Source organism: Scyliorhinus canicula, chromosome 9 (assembly GCF_902713615.1).
Source record: "Scyliorhinus canicula chromosome 9, sScyCan1.1, whole genome shotgun sequence".
Classification (NCBI taxonomy): Eukaryota; Metazoa; Chordata; class Chondrichthyes; order Carcharhiniformes; family Scyliorhinidae; genus Scyliorhinus; species Scyliorhinus canicula.
In genome coordinates, this window is record NC_052154.1 from 32,825,147 (window position 1) to 32,841,038 (window position 15,892).

Here is a 15,892-nt window from a genome sequence, read left to right on the forward strand (position 1 = left end):
AGCATCTGTAGGGAGAGAAATTAGCTAAAGTTTCGAGTCCAGATGACCCTTTCTCAAAGCAGCTTTGCATCCGCAGTAATTTGCTTTTATGACGTGACAAGGCCGATGAATCTTGTGAGAGGCTCAAACCGTAAGCAAGAATCAACCGAACCACGCTGGGTGAATCCAGATCAGCATATTAAATGAGCCATCACGTTTACTTAAAGATGCATGCGCTAGATTTTGCCCGGCGACCGGAACTAACGGCCTCCCCAGCAAGGCCTCAACCCAATGCCGTTTAGTACTGTTCCACACAAACATGGAACAGGCATAATGGCATCTGGGGGGTTTCCCAGGCCTTTGGAAACCCCAGGGTGGTTGAGGACAGGGCAGGGTTGCACCCTGGCACTGTCAAACTTGCACCGCCACTTTGGCTCTGCCAAGGTTCCTGGATGGCACTGCCAGGTGGCAGGGGAACTGCCAAAGTGCGTGGGTGGCACAGCCAAGGATTGGGGCCTGAGGGGCCAAGCCATGAAAGGGGGGGTGAGGGAGCGTATGAAGGATGGTGGGTGAAGGGCGGGTATGAAGGAGCCTCAGATTGGGGGTTGAAGTGTGGGTGTCCTAAAAGAGGGGGCCCTCAGAGACCCCATAGCAGGGTGTCCTCACTTGGGGGTGGGGGTAATTACCATGCGTGCGGGGGATGACACTGCCTGTGGATGGGAGCTATGGGAGAGCCTCAAGTTCACTCAGATCGGGGCACTCTTTCAAAATGGCAGACCGATCTCAGAGGAGTCAGTCTTGCCATTGCTGCAACAATTTCTAAGTGTGGGCTAGACCGGGGAGAAACTCCAAGGCCCCAAAAGAATTACTAAGGGCAAGACTTACTGAACAGCCCACCGCATGTTTTTTAGTGGTGGAGCCGGTCCACCAGCAGAATTTTCTGGTCTCGCTGTTGTCAATGGGATTTCCCGTTGGGGGTGGGGGCGCGATTTACCGGCCTCGACACACCCAATTTGGTGCCGTGGTTTCCCGTTGACTGCACCCCTCGCCGCTGGGAAACCCGTGTGCCATCAGTGGGACCAGAATATCCCGCCAGCGTGAACAGCCAGTACATTCCACCATAAGTGTGTGTGAATACCAGTGTGGATCTCACCCTAAAGGCCGATGAGAAACATCCCGTCAAACTCACCCAAAATGAGCAATATTTTGGTTATATCACACCCTGTATCCTACTGTGTTTGCCGATTCCAAAGTTTAACATATATTTATTTTCTTAATTATTGTTTTGCATTGAGTTGATTTTGCATTACTTTCCTCCTGTGCATTTTTCAACAAAGGGGAAATGTACTTGCATTTATATTGTGCCTTTCATGACTGCAGGATGTCCCAGTGATTTGCAGCCAATCAAGTACATTTGAAGTGTGTTCTTTGTTGTAAATTGGGAACACAACAGCTAATATGAAGAGAGTAAGGTCCCACTGCCAAATGAAATAATGAACAGATAATCTGTTTTTCATGATGTTAGTTGAGGGATTAGTATTGGCCAGAACATCTAGCTTTTTCAAATAGTGCCATGGGATAGTTATATATAACTCAGAGGTCAGATGGGACACTAGTTTAATGTCACATCCCAAGGACAGTGTCTCTGACAGTACAGCACTTGTTCAGTATTGCACTGAAGTGTTGGTCTGGACTATTTGCTCAAGTCTCTGGCCTGGAGCTTGAACGCACATGGTTCTGACCCAGCGAGATTGGGTCAGATGTTTTTTTTTTTGAAGGGAGGTTACAATAATAGAAGGGGGGTCTTGACAAAGAACTGTTTACAAGGTCAGTTACATAATGCAAATGTACAAATGGTCAATTACAAAGCAAAGTAAGACTGTAGACAATCATGGCCATGAGATTAGATTACAGTTGAAGGGAAGTTACAGTAATAGATCTGAAGAAGGGGGGGGTCTTGAGAAAGAACTGTTTACAAGGTCAGTTACATAATGCAAACCATACAAATAGTCAATTACAAAGCAAAGCAAGACTGTAGACAATCATGGCCATGAGATTAGATTACAGTTGAAGGGAGGTTACAATAATAGATTTGAAGAGGGGGTTTTGAGAAAGAACTGTTTACAAGGTAAGTTACATAATGCAAACCGTACAAAGTCAATTACAAAGCAAAGCAAGACTGTAGACAATCATGGCCATGAGATTAGATTACAGTTGGACAGAGGATGAAAATTTAAGGTTTAGAAGCAGCAACTGAAGAAAGAAAGTGGAATAAGTAGAGAATGCAGGAAACTAGACAATAAAGCTTCAAACTTCATCAAAGTATTGAAACCTTACGGTAATGTTAATGTGGAGCCTACAGTAAGCTCCTGGGAGGCTTGAGTTGGCCCTAATAATGTTCATGTACGTGCGGGTATCATTCTTTAGCAGCAGAATACTGATTTTAAGAGATAAACACAACAGTGATGCAGCAGAGATTTTCAGCCAGGCTTTAAACACGTTTTTTTTGGATCCTAAATAATTTGGAAAATTCTTTAAATCAAAAGTATTCCATAAAATGTCAACATCAGAAAATGTTTCACAGCAATAATTTATTAAATATTCAAAAAATAAGTTGGCAGAACAGTAAAAAATAAAATATCAGGAATTCATGTTATGAGAATAAAATTGGGAGTTTTCAATATCTAGAACTTATAAAGAATTGGTTGCTGACCAGTACTGAGTGTAAAGAGGATAACAAGGTAAGGCTACCAGAAGCAAGAAATCTAGGACTGAGCTAACTCGTAGTAAAGACAAGTAAAAGCATGGGAAGAGAAGATCGAAGATAAACTGTGTTTTCAAATCATCTCAGTGGGTGATGAGTGATTCAACTTTCATTTTGGACCCTGTGCTTCAGATTCTTCCTCATCATCCTCATACATCTCTCCTTCTTCTTCTGCTGTGGCATCTTGGTACTGTTGGTATTCAGACACCAGGTCATTCATGTTACTCTCTGCTTCAGTAAACTCCATCTCGTCCATACCCTCACCAGTGTACCAGTGCAAGAATGCCTTCCTGCGGAACATGGCTGTGAACTGCTCAGAGATACGCTTGAAAAGCTCCTGGATAGCAGTACTGTTTCCAATGAACGTGGAGGACATCTTAAGTCCACGGGGTGGGATATCACAAACAGCCACTTTAACATTGTTGGGGATCCATTCCACAAAGTAACTGCTGTTCTTGCTCTGGATAGCCAGCATTTGCTCATCGACTTCCTTCATGGACATCTTGCCTCTGAAGACAGTGGCTACTGTCAGGTACCTACCATGCCGAGGATCACAAGCAGCCATCATATTTTTGGCATCAAACATCTGTTGGGTAAGTTCTGGAACAGTCAACGCCCTGTACTGTTGGCTTCCTCGGGCTGTGAGTGGAGCAAATCCTGGCATAAAGAAGTGAAGGCGTGGGAAAGGTACCATATTCACCGCAAGCTTCCTCAGATCGGCATTAAGCTGCCCAGGAAACCTCAGCGAAGTGGTGACCCCACTCATGGTAGCAGATACCAAGTGGTTAAGGTCTCCATAGGTGGGTGTTGCCAGTTTGAGGGTCCTGAAGCAGATATCGTAGAGAGCTTCATTATCTATACAGTAGGTTTCGTCTGTGTTTTCTACAAGTTGATGGATGGAGAGGGTGGCATTGTATGGTTCTACCACTGTGTCAGAAACTTTTGGAGAAGGAACAACACTGAAAGTGTTCATGATTCTGTCAGGGTATTCCTCCCGGACTTTGCTAATAAGCAGGGTTCCCATGCCAGACCCTGTGCCTCCGCCCAGGGAGTGAGTAAGCTGAAAGCCTTGCAGACAGTCACAATTTTCACATTCCTTCCTCACTACATCAAGGACTGAGTCGACCAGCTCTGCACCTTCTGTGTAGTGACCCTTTGCCCAGTTGTTTCCGGCTCCACTTTGTCCTGTGATTAAAAGGATGTCAAACATATTCATAAACATTAAACAGACGAGTAACAGTGAACATGCAAGGTGTAAATATGAAATTAAATAGCCACTTGTGGAATATTCTGGAATGGATTTCTTCTAAGATAAACATCTTAGTACAGAAAACATTTAATTTGATTTCTCACTCTGGTGATTATATTTAGTATCAGTACATAGACAACAAAATGTAGCTACTGTCAGTGATCAATGAGGAGACTATCAAAGTTAGTACCCCATCTTGATTAATAAGGGGATCAGGGGTTATGGGGATACGACAGGAGAATGAGAAACATATCAGCCATGATTGAATGGCGGAGCAGACTCGTTGGTCCGAATGGCCTAATTCTGCTCCTATGTCTTACGGTCTTATTTCTTCTACCCTGATGATTCCTTCAATCAATGTTATTTTTCCCAAATCAGAATTTTATAAATGTTTTAAATACACTTCAAATTTTAAAATGCATGTTACTCAAGGTGAATTGCAACAGCAAAATGGAATTATTGTATACTCTCCTGTAATAGTCTCGCTCATGTAAATGTCGACCCCTAATTTTGGCAAAAGTAACTAATTTTTCACAGACCGCATGTATATGTTGACCTGATTTTTTTGCCAAAAAATCCAAACTCTTTGTTCCCGCTCACTGCTGAAGTCAAACTGGCTAGTGCACACCTAGTCATTCTTGGAAAATCATAGAGTAGCGAACCTACTCATTGATGGAAAATCATAGAGTAGCAAATCAGTGAAGATGGCTTTCAGCTTCTTATGTCTGCGCACATCAGTACCCAATGTCAAGGCTGCGTCCTGACTGGTGTGGACAGCCTTCCCACAAATCCCACCCTCTAATACCATAATAAAATGGTAACAATGTCAAGAAAGAATGGTAGAATGAATTTACTGTACACAATCTAATGTCTGACCCCATGGAGGTTATTTATTATTTATAATTAAAAAATCAGTAATAAAAATACTTTTTGCTCCTTTTGTGGGCGGGAGCGGCAAGAACATTCTTCGCCCTGGCAACTCTGATAGCAAGATGATGGGGAGAGAATGGATTTAAACCCTTTGAAACTGTTATTCGTGTAACAGTCGACCCCGTACATTTTGGCTGAAAATGTAGTCTTAGAAATCCGACTTACATGAGTATATACAGTAAGATCTGCAAGGTGGTCAATCTCTTGTGGTGTTGCACATGGGAAGTCAAAATCAAATGGCGTTGACTACATTAAACAATGCGTTAGGTCAGGTGACCTAAAAAGGATAGTGAAAAGCTAGAAACAGTGGGGTCCAAAGAGATGTGGGGTTTCCAGGGAAATAGATCATTACATTGTCATAAGCAGGTATGGAAAATAATCACAAAGACTAATGGAATTCTAGCCTTTATATCTAGAGAACTAGAATACCTGTGGGTGGAAATCATGTTTCAGCTAAACGAGCCTGGTTAGATCACATCTGGACTACTTTGCTGACCTCTAAGTATCCTTAGGAAAGATTGGAGGGAGCAAAGCACAAGCCTACCCAAAGTGATACTTGGATGCCAAGGGTTAAATTATAGGGTAAGTTTACAAACTAGGGCTGAATTCCCTGGAAGGTTAAGATGTTATATGATCTAAATTGAAGATATTAAGGGGATCTGATTGCATAGAGGGAGAGAAATTATTTCCACTGATTGGGGAGACTAAATCTCGCGGAAGAGTCTAAAAATTAGAGTGAAACAGGAAACACAAAAGGAATTTGGTAGTTTAGGAATCTTTTCTGTAAATGGCATTGAATGCTAGGTTAATTATCAATTTTAAAACTGAGATTGATTGATCTTTTGTTAAACAAAGGTATTAAGGGACTATGGAGCAACGGCAAGTATGTGGAGTTAGATCACAAATTAGCTATGCTCTTGTTGGATGAAGAGGCTTGAGGAATTAATTTGGCCTATGCATGTTCCAATTGCTGGACAAGAAATATATGTAGCCAGATATAATTAGGTTCTGATTTTAAAATCATAGGTTAGGTCTTTTTTTTCCTCTATGTTAAGTTCCCACACCTATATTTATAATGGGAAATTGTCTACGGAAATATATCATTCTGTGTTTTCAACTCACCAATCATGTTGGTGCAGCATATTTCCGACTGAGAGAATGTAATTTCAGATTGACCAATATAGGCAGTTTCCATTAAAGATAGCTGCATCTACATTTATAGAAGTATATAAGTGACAAAGGGACACAGAGGCACAACAGTCGGTGGCAGCAGACTCACGCCCATGGATTTCCTGACAGCATGGGGGTGCCCACAATGGAAAATCCCTTTGGCCCATTGCCGGTGCGCCGCACCGGAAAATGGGTGTAGCGGGGCAGAGAATCCCGCCCAACATTTTTAAAAAATAAATAAATTTGGAGTACCCAATTTTTTTTTCCGATTAAGGGGCAATTTAGTGTGGCCAATCCACCTACCCTGCACATGTTTGGATTGTGGGGGCAAATCCCATGCAAACACGGGGAAAATGTACAAACTCCACACGGATAGTGGCCCATGGCCAGGATCGAATCTGGGACCTCGGCGCTGTGAGGCAGCAGTGCTAGCCCCTGCGCCACCGTGCTGCCCAAAACATTTTTAATATATTGTCAGGAAAACAAGAGTGTTTTAAGGGATTTATATTTGTATTGGGGTATAGTTTTAAATTGGTTTCATTTAATGTTTCTGTACCTGGAAGGGTAAAGCCCATAGTTAGATTCATGCTGGACAAAGGTGTTTGTATGTGTGGGGGTTGGTTAAGTTCTAACTGTGTTTCGATTGAGTTTAGAGAGAGCTATGTGTGAAAAGTAGTCTAGCAGAGATAGGTGGGCGTTGCTTAGCAACTTGGGGCCTTGAAAGGTTGAGAAGCTTTTAAGTTTTAATTTAGCTAATTTGATTGTGGTTGGAGATAGGTAGTGAGAGAGAAAGCAGCTCTCATAGCTCTGATAGAAGCAGTTGGTTTTGAAGGCAAGAGAGAGATCATCACTCTCAGCTTTGCTGGACGAAAAGCCATTCTGTTGAGTAATGTTTAAGAAAATAAGTTCAGAGATCTGAGGAACAGAATGTTAAGGAAACTATAGAAATGAATAGAGGTTTCCAAGACATACTAGAACAAAGAACTGTTCAGTAAATACAGATAGAGCTGAGAAGAAGGCTGAGATGCCAGAAAGATATCTGGTGATTTTCAGTTCTGTCAGATTGTACTGCAACCTGTGGAAAGTGAGTTGAAATAACTATGGAAACCGGTGGTTGGATCTAAGAGTTTGTGTAAAAGTAGTTAAAGGAAAGGAAACCTGAAAGGAGAAGTGGAAAATCTGGTACTGGGATCCTTGTTAAAAGTGGAGCTGAAGTCTTGTTTGACAGTATAGTTGGAAAACCTGAAAATGGATTTTTAATGCAAACTGCTGATGGAAAACACTGTTTTGAAATAAGATTTTGAAGTGTGTTTTATATCTGGGAGTGGAGTTTGAAAACTTTCACATGACAATCGTCTGGAGGAATTCGGAGGAGAAATCCACTGACATTTACTTGGAGGTTCAGAGTAAAGAGTGTATTTGACCACAGCCATCTTGTGCGTTTAAAGGATGTTGTGTTACTGATACTGCTGTACCTTAAGATATATTTAGTAATCAGTGTAATTCTTAAAATCAGTGTGCATATTTTAAGCTAAGGGGGAGAAGTAAAGGTGTACTGTACCATAATACAATTCTTTCATGTTTAATAATTTTTTTTCCTTGTTGTTAAAATTAATTAGTGGTCCCGTGTCTCTGTTCCTCCACGTTTTATGAAGAAAAGTGAAAGTTATGCAGTGGCATTTTTCATTGGTGAGATCGTCCATTCCGCCAGCAGCGCACCTATGCCCACACTTTTCCGATGGCATGGGGTGGCGACAATGGGAAACCCATTGGCCAGCTGTGGGAATGGAGAATCCCGCTGCCGGCAGGAGCGTGTGGCGCTGGAAAACACAGCTAGCGGACCACAGAATCCCACCCATGGTCTTTTGAGCCAGGGTTCCATTCTGGAATTTTCCCATCCAGTTAGAACATCAACTGGGATTGTAACAATATTAATAATCAATTTGTCATGTCATTGCACTTAGGGAGTTACATCTGAATGGGCCAAGGATGAGGAAGATGAAGAGAAAGGAAAATAGGGGTCATAGCCTGAACAGGCTGCGAATATTTGAACTGAGGTGCAAACCAGCAAAATTTTAGGTGAAAGCTCAGGTTTGAGGCCCAAATGTACCAGACATTGAGAATAGGCAACAACAGGTTGCAGTGTGATAGACTATTTCTGTGTCAGAATGCTATGGTTGACATGGAGAGCAACAATAGCTTGAATGGGACTGGTGTTCCAGTGGCTGGGAATGAGCCAGAGATGGATAAACCATGAATGTAACATTTGGTAGACAAAATCCTAATATAAAAATTGAAGCAGAGTTCCTGAATGTATGTAAATTATGTAAAGATGGGCGGCACAGTGGTTAGCACTGCTGCCTCAGGCCCTGAGGACCCGAGTTCAATTTCGGCCCCGGGTCTCAGTCCGTGTGGAGTTTGCACATTCTCCCTGTGTCTGCGTGGATCTCACCCTCACAACCCAAAGATGAAATGAAATGAAAATCGCTTATTGTCACGAGTAAGCTTCAATGAAGTTACTGTGAAAAGCCCCTAGTTGCCACATTCCGGCGCCTGTTCGGGGAGGCTGGTGCGAGATGTGCAGGGTAGGTGGATTGGCCATGACAAATTGCTGCTTAATTGGATAAATAATTGGGCATTAAATTTCTTTTTAAAAATGTTTTCAAAATGATGTGAAGATCACATTAATCCTTCAAATTAAATTCAAGATTCATTCACCATAGTGTGTTGGGTGGGGATGTGGTGATGGTGGTGGGGCGGAGTGGGGATGTCCTCAGACAAAAGAAACAATGTGACAATTGAGCTGGCGTTGGTAGGTTGCTACCAAGAGACCCATAACTGCACAATATATATGCGGACAGAGGAAATTATAATGAAAAATAGTAGACATAAAAGTGGGTAGAAATTTGTCCAGACTAATCTTTTCACCCATTGACAGCACTGTTCAAACGGCGCATTCCCCCAACAGCAAGGTTACAGGCTAGCCCAAAACTGGGCCATCCTACTTCATTTCAATAACTTAGGTTCAATAATTTCCAACGGCAAATTACTCATTGCAGAGCACAAATTTCTGTCTGCTTATCTCACCAACAACAGCTGGCGAATAATTGCCAGGGTGGGGCAGGGCAGGGCAATCACAACTCTCAGGAGTGCTGTGAAGCCAGGAGGAGCTCTTTTTACTCACCTGGCTCCACAATCTTTGTTTTCATTAAACAACCTTTCAGGAGGGAATCCCAACCCTGAAAACCTGAGCTGATAAGGTTCAATGCCTGTTCCCCGGGGAGTTCAAATTATCTGAGGTGATCTGAAACTGGTGCTAAGCCTCTCATTAGCAAGGGGCATAATTTCCTTTTTGTGTAACGTCTAGATGCTTGAAAATCCTCCCAGGCCAATATGATGTTGAGCATATTTCAGACAACCTTGGAGAGATGGGTCATGTCTGCCCTGGTTTTCCATCTGGCATGCAGGACAATAAAGGCTGATTTCTAACACCAAGTGTGCAATCAAAATTATTTAACTGTCAGTAATTTTGGAAAATATTAGTTTTATCGTTTCCCATTTTTCCTGGTTTGTGGCTATTACATACCAAAGATAAAATTGTCTGGTCTGAAAAGATGTCCAAAGGGGCCTGATCGGACACTGTCCATTGTGCCAGGTTCCAGATCCACTAAAATGGCTCTGGGTACATATTTAAGAGCTGCAAAGAGAACAAAATCAGACAGTCAGTAAATCTGTTTTTTATCTTTTGTGTCGGGGAAATTGAGTACAATTAAGGAGTTATTCCAAATGTATACATTCCCACATCAGAAAGCTTTCACCCGTATAGCCCAGGCACTATCCCTATTCTCTCCCAAGAGAATATCCTGTTATAACAACCCAAAATGCTATTCCATGTGTGGGATGTTGTAAGAGTACAACTGCTATGTTTGGGCCAAATGTGAGATAGTAGCTTTTTTTATTATTGAGAAACTGAGAGGAATAGCCAAGGACATTAGACAGATTTTAACAAATTAAATCAAGGTGTAGTGATTAGACAGTGTCAAGCTTCTGCTTCAAATGCTTTAAAATTTTGTCATGGGGAAACAAAAGTTAACTTTTACTGAGGATCTTTTAGGATCTACATTCACTCAGAAATGGATTTTTGCATAATTTTGATATTTCATCCACTCTCGCGTGTTTTGGAGGTGCACAAAATTGGACAGCTTCTGGAAGGTGCTGTTCACAAGTCTGTAGGGGATTGTGGGGATGAAGCTGACATCAGACCCTATGGTGGTGATTTTTGGGGTTGGGGAGGTGCCGGAGAGGATGTTGCGACCTTCACGACTCTGATTGCCCAGCGACGGATTCTCTTACATTGAAAGTCGGCAGTGTCACTGGGAGTCACAGCGTGGTTGGGGGACTTATGAGTTCCTCAGGTTGGAGGAAATTAAGTTTTCCCTCAGGGGGTTGGAGGAGGGGTTTGTAATATGGTGGAGGTTGTTTCTGTCCATGTTTGAGGATTTGTTTGTCGCAGGGAGGGTGGGGGGTGTTGGGGATTAAAAGGGAGAAAAATTGATCAAACTGCATGGAATATGTTTTGTTGGCGCTATGTGGATGTGTTTTGAGGGTGTTTGGAATTAAATATATTTTAAAACATTTTGCTATTTCATGCACTTTATTATTTAAAATTCAATTAAGTGTTTGGACCAAAAATATCGCACTTTATTATTTAAGGTACTTCATTCAAATTGTAGTTTCCCTTTGACATCACACAGTTCCCAATGAACCTTGACATTATGTAGCTCTGCATTACTTACAAGATGCTTCATTGTAGTAGACACTGATTCTCTCCAGCTGCAGGTCTGAGTCACCCACATAATTTCCACTGGGGTCAATTCCATGCTCATCACTGATGACTTCCCAAAACTGAGAAGAAAAGGAGGAAGATAAAGAAATACAAGATTCTAGCCACATTAATTACCATTAAGCCAGATGCAGTGTGAATATATATGGAAGAAAGGGAAAATAACTGATCTAATCAAAGTATGGATTTCAGTGTGTGTTTAATAATTCTAATGTGACAAAATGATGGATGCAGGTCAATTATTTTCATTGGTCAATAGCACAGTGCACCACTCATGCTGGCTTCAACCCAGGCAAATATATAGGAGATCTAACTCTTTTTGTTTGGCTCTATGTCCCTACTTATGACTATTTTAATGTGATCAAGTCTTTCATTTCATAAAAATTACATTTTTGCTTTGCCCCAGCCAAGCTGCAAAAGGATTCCTGCAATTCATTTTGATCTCAATTGGAATACCAAAATCTTTTTTCCCCCCTCTATCCCCAAATAAAGCTGGCACCTGATTTCCAAAGAAACAAAAAAAATTGTTTTTATGGATTAAAAAGATCTAAAGTACTCTTGGTCTCTAGTGCTGATGATTGCCTGAAGAAAGTATCTGTCTGCTGGCAGGTAGTAATTATCATATCATCAGAAATAGCAGGGGAGGGGACAGCGAGTAAAAACAAATTACATTGCGTTTCACACTATGATTTATGTGTTCAGGTTCAAAACGAAACAGAACATTTTCAGTGGATAACGTATTTTACATATCAATCGCATTTGCTGCTTGTGCCAGGTTGCTTCTACTATTTTCTTTGCAAACTAAATATATTTTCTAAACATAATTGACTTGGAAAATCGATAAAATATCTAATATTAAATTGTATTGGAAACCTGTGACATTCTCAAAATATGTTTTTTAAAAACTAGTACAATTTCAATAAAAGTAATAGAAACGTTTCTCCTTCACAATAAAATCAGTAGCATGATTACAAACTCAAAAGTCAAAGGGAGCAATTGTATATCCATTAGCAGAATTACTTCATTATTGTATTTTAAAAGCTACATGCAGACTAATTGCTAACACCCACCCTATAAAAGAGGGCCCAGTAACTTTATCATTATTAACAGCTACCAAATGAATTGTATTTTCTGGGTTTTTCATGCATGTGAAGCTATTCTTTTCCCAAGGAAAAACAGTGCAGCAATGTATACAGTTTCACCTGCATTGTTATTTTACACATTTTCTAAAAAAGGGATCATTCTTTGCAAAGTGTTTAAATTTGATCTGCAAGAGGTCCTTATGTTTCCTCCAGCAGCTGACCATGGTACTGAAAGTGCCAGGATTATCATATGGTATATTTTAACCCCAACAAATCTGTTGAGATTGATTTGGTTGCTTGAGTGCACAAAGTAGCTTTAATGTCATTCTGCATCTCCTGGGGGTATAGTTAATTGAGTAGAAGCCCTCAGCTGTCCAATAAATCTGAATTTCCCACTGTCTCATTCATCATAAGCTCACCTACTTTTCAGCACCAGCTGGTATGACTGGCCAATTTAATTTCTTTCTTCCACCTTCCAGAAAGTAAATTGGGTACACTCTATTTTCTCCCAATTCTATCATTTAGCTCAAACCCATATGCCTCTGAATATTTAACATATTCATATTTAATCTTTCTAAAAGGTATCAGGTGCAGCTTTAAAATGACTTTGTCTGATAAAATTCTGGCATATATTACATGCTTTCTAAAGGGAATATATAGCAATGATATAGATTAAAGTACATTGTTCATCAAGCAACAAATCTAGCTAAACTGACCAGACAAAAGCCTCCTCTTTCTGCTGGCTGGAAGTTGATGTGGATCCAGTACCTAGTAGGCCTGAGCCCACCATACACGGCTTCCTGCAACATGATCCAACTTGGACCAGATTCCCGGAGCTTATTGTCATGTCTGATTTCAGAAATGAATAATCACACATGGGTATTAAGGACAGGAGAGATTTGACCCAAAATAATAGATTGTAACTTTTATTTATTCCTTCATTTATTGCCCATTCTGAGGGCATTTAAGAGTCAACCACATTGCTCTGGATCTGGAGTCACATGTAGGCCACACGAGATAAGGATGACTCATTTCCCTCAGTGAACCAGATGGGTTTTTATGAAAATGGGTTCAAGGTCACCTTTAGACATTTAATTCCAGATTTTCATTGAATTCAATATCTGGCATGATGGGATTCAAACCTGAGTTCCTGGATCATGACTCTGGATTCCTAGTCCAGTGATAATACCACTGTGTCACTGCCCCCCTTAACAACTGGCATGTGAATACCTAACATGTGAATACCCGATGCAGTTGCATGATCACAAAAAACGGAACAAAACTTTACATTTGGAAAGTCTATCTGAACCCAAGAATTACAATCCGGATGTTAACCTATTAGTTCTGTTATTTGAGATATGAGTCCCCTATTTTGCATTTTTGGTTGTTATTTCACATTTTCAATTTTGCAAATTTTCCTTTCAATTCTGCATTTAACATTTTATTATTTATTTAAAATGACATTTATACTGATTCATTGTGCTATACTGCAATTTAATAGGCCAGACGTCACAGTCTATCCACATACACTGTTTGGAACAGCAGCCACAATGACATGGCATGTGTATATTTTATTTGTAAAATAAATTTTGGAAGTTGAGGGAAGTGCAGGAGGATGTAACTATCCATTTTTTAAATTCTGACAAAAATCATTGTATCGATTTGTTCGTCCAATCTCACCAGAGGTTTAGAAAGACTGTCCTCTGGCTTTGTTTGACCCATTTTGGTTGAGAAAGATCTAATTCCACTCGCTCTAAATGATAATCATCAGAAAGATTTTACTTGGCTGCAAAGATGGAAAATAACGCTTTGACGGGGCGATGCCACGGTTTAAAGGCAGTAAGTAGCCCTGGATGCATCAAAACCTGCCACGCCCGTGTTTAACCCCCAATTCTTCTTAATGGCGTGGCTGGTGAAGAAGCCCTGGGCATTGTGATCCCACTCACGTAATCGTCTGAGACTGTCACTCTGCCGATACCCAGAAAGGGATTTAAATACAAATAACCATGTCCCAGTCCCTGCGGATTGGACCAGTCGACAGATGCTATATTTAAGACTGATCCAATATTTTCACCCCCTCCCCCCCCCATCTCTGCCTTCATTCGTAGTCTAGCCACGTGCGTTATGTTGGCAATAACCTCGGTGCCATATTTAACCAATCCCAATAACCATTCAACACTGGAACAAAGAGCCCAGACCGTCTAACGTGACCATCGATGCAATGTGATTTTCCTGGGCGCATGAGTTCAGCCTCCATTCACATTTCAAACTCCTCTCTCTCGTGTTTATTCTGATTCCCTGTTTTGCACAGACTGGTTGGATTTGACTAACGGAGACAGGAGAGATTCTCCTTCCAACAGATTAGAGCTGCCCGGTCTGGTTAGCCGCAATTTAAATGCACAAAGCGGGGGTGGGGTTTGCACAGAGTGACAATGTTTAAATTGAAACAATGTTGTGCATTGCCCCAGCGGTATTGTCCTTCGACCGAATGGGAACAATTTTGTACATTACCCCTTCGACCGAATGCTATCGTTAAGAATTTCCTTGGGAATTATTTTGAAAAGATATGTTAACATGTCCTCGACGTGGATGGAGACGGGAGATGACAATGACCCACGCCGAATATTCCGACTGTTTTCACTTCAGATGCCCACTCTCGCAGGGGGAGGCTCTTTTGTCTCCTTGTTCTGGAATCGGGGACAGGAGGGGTGCTTTCGGCCCGACCCAGGGTTTGCTCGGGGTGGTGTTGTGGACGGTGCGGCAGAGCTGGGCTAATCCCTTTCTCCCCTGGTATCTGCAGTGCCGGGGCGTGGCTGCCTGCAGCGCCCCCCTCCTCCCCTCCCACACACACATCTCGGTGCAAAGCTGCCCAACACAGGCGCTCATTCCACAGCAAACCTTCCACAGATGAACTGAAAATGTGACAAAAGAACGACGAGGTTTTAACCATAAGACAATGACTGGAAATGGAATTACAAATCACCTCCATTTAGTGACTGAATAGAAGGAATGGCATCGCACAATTCCAACACTGAATCAGAAGCTTATATATATATATATATATGGAACAATGCCCTTTATTTATCGCGAACAAGGCACCTTATTGAATCCTGGCTTTTATTTCACAAAATAATCTATAAACATTTAAGTCCATTTTTTTCTTCAGCTTTTCTGCCCAGGCACACTCCATCCACAGGACCACTGGTCAGAGTCACACAAATGCTTGGATAGCGACTGAAATTTACCTTGGCACCGATCTGGTTGCCACATTGGCCAGCCTGGATGTGGACAATCTCTCTCATCCTCTCGCTGCTTTGCCTCTCGAGTGTGTGGCTCGGTGTCAGCTGCCGCTCCTGGCTGGTGAAGGAAGGCGGGGGCACGGTGCTGTCTGCGCTTTTATACAGCCCGGCGCACCAGCTGATCAGTGCCGCCAAGCCGGGCGGGATTCCAGGCGGGGATTACGTCAGTGGCCCGGGAGGCCAGGCTCGGCAGCCAATCAGGATCTGAGGACCGCTGCACCCATCCCCTGCAACGCCAGGATGGCCGCCCACCCAATGCATCGCCCCTGCTGCAGATGCTGCTGCCCAGGCGATTGTGTTCGCCATGTTGCAAGCGAAAGGGCAAAGCGAAAGGCAGGATGGCCAACTGCGAATTCACCATCCACTCAAAGCAGACCTCTGTGACAAAATTTGTCAGAAAATACCAGGGTTGCAAAATTCTGCGACCCGTTGGATATTTTTTTAAAAAAAGACGCCTGTAATGCATTACTGGAAACAGTTTCTGGAAAAAAAACAATGGAAATGCAGACACCAAAGCAAAATGGGTGCTGGATATCTGATTTTAAAAATAAATTCAGATTTTTTTTCCAATTAAGG

At 41.9% G+C, this 15,892-nt stretch overlaps 1 protein-coding gene across 1 annotated transcript; it reads right to left on the minus strand.

The window, feature by feature from the left end:
- Positions 1-2,551: 2,551 nt before the first annotated feature.
- Positions 2,552-15,420, minus strand: LOC119971222 (tubulin beta-3 chain). Its single transcript, XM_038806473.1, has 4 exons — positions 15,263-15,420; positions 10,889-10,997; positions 9,679-9,789; positions 2,552-3,928 (listed from the first exon to the last, which is right to left on the minus strand). Exons 1-4 carry the CDS (start codon positions 15,317-15,319, stop codon positions 2,853-2,855), a joined length of 1,353 nt encoding a protein of 450 aa, XP_038662401.1. The 5' UTR covers positions 15,320-15,420; the 3' UTR covers positions 2,552-2,852.
- Between the last annotated feature and the right edge of the window lie 472 nt (positions 15,421-15,892).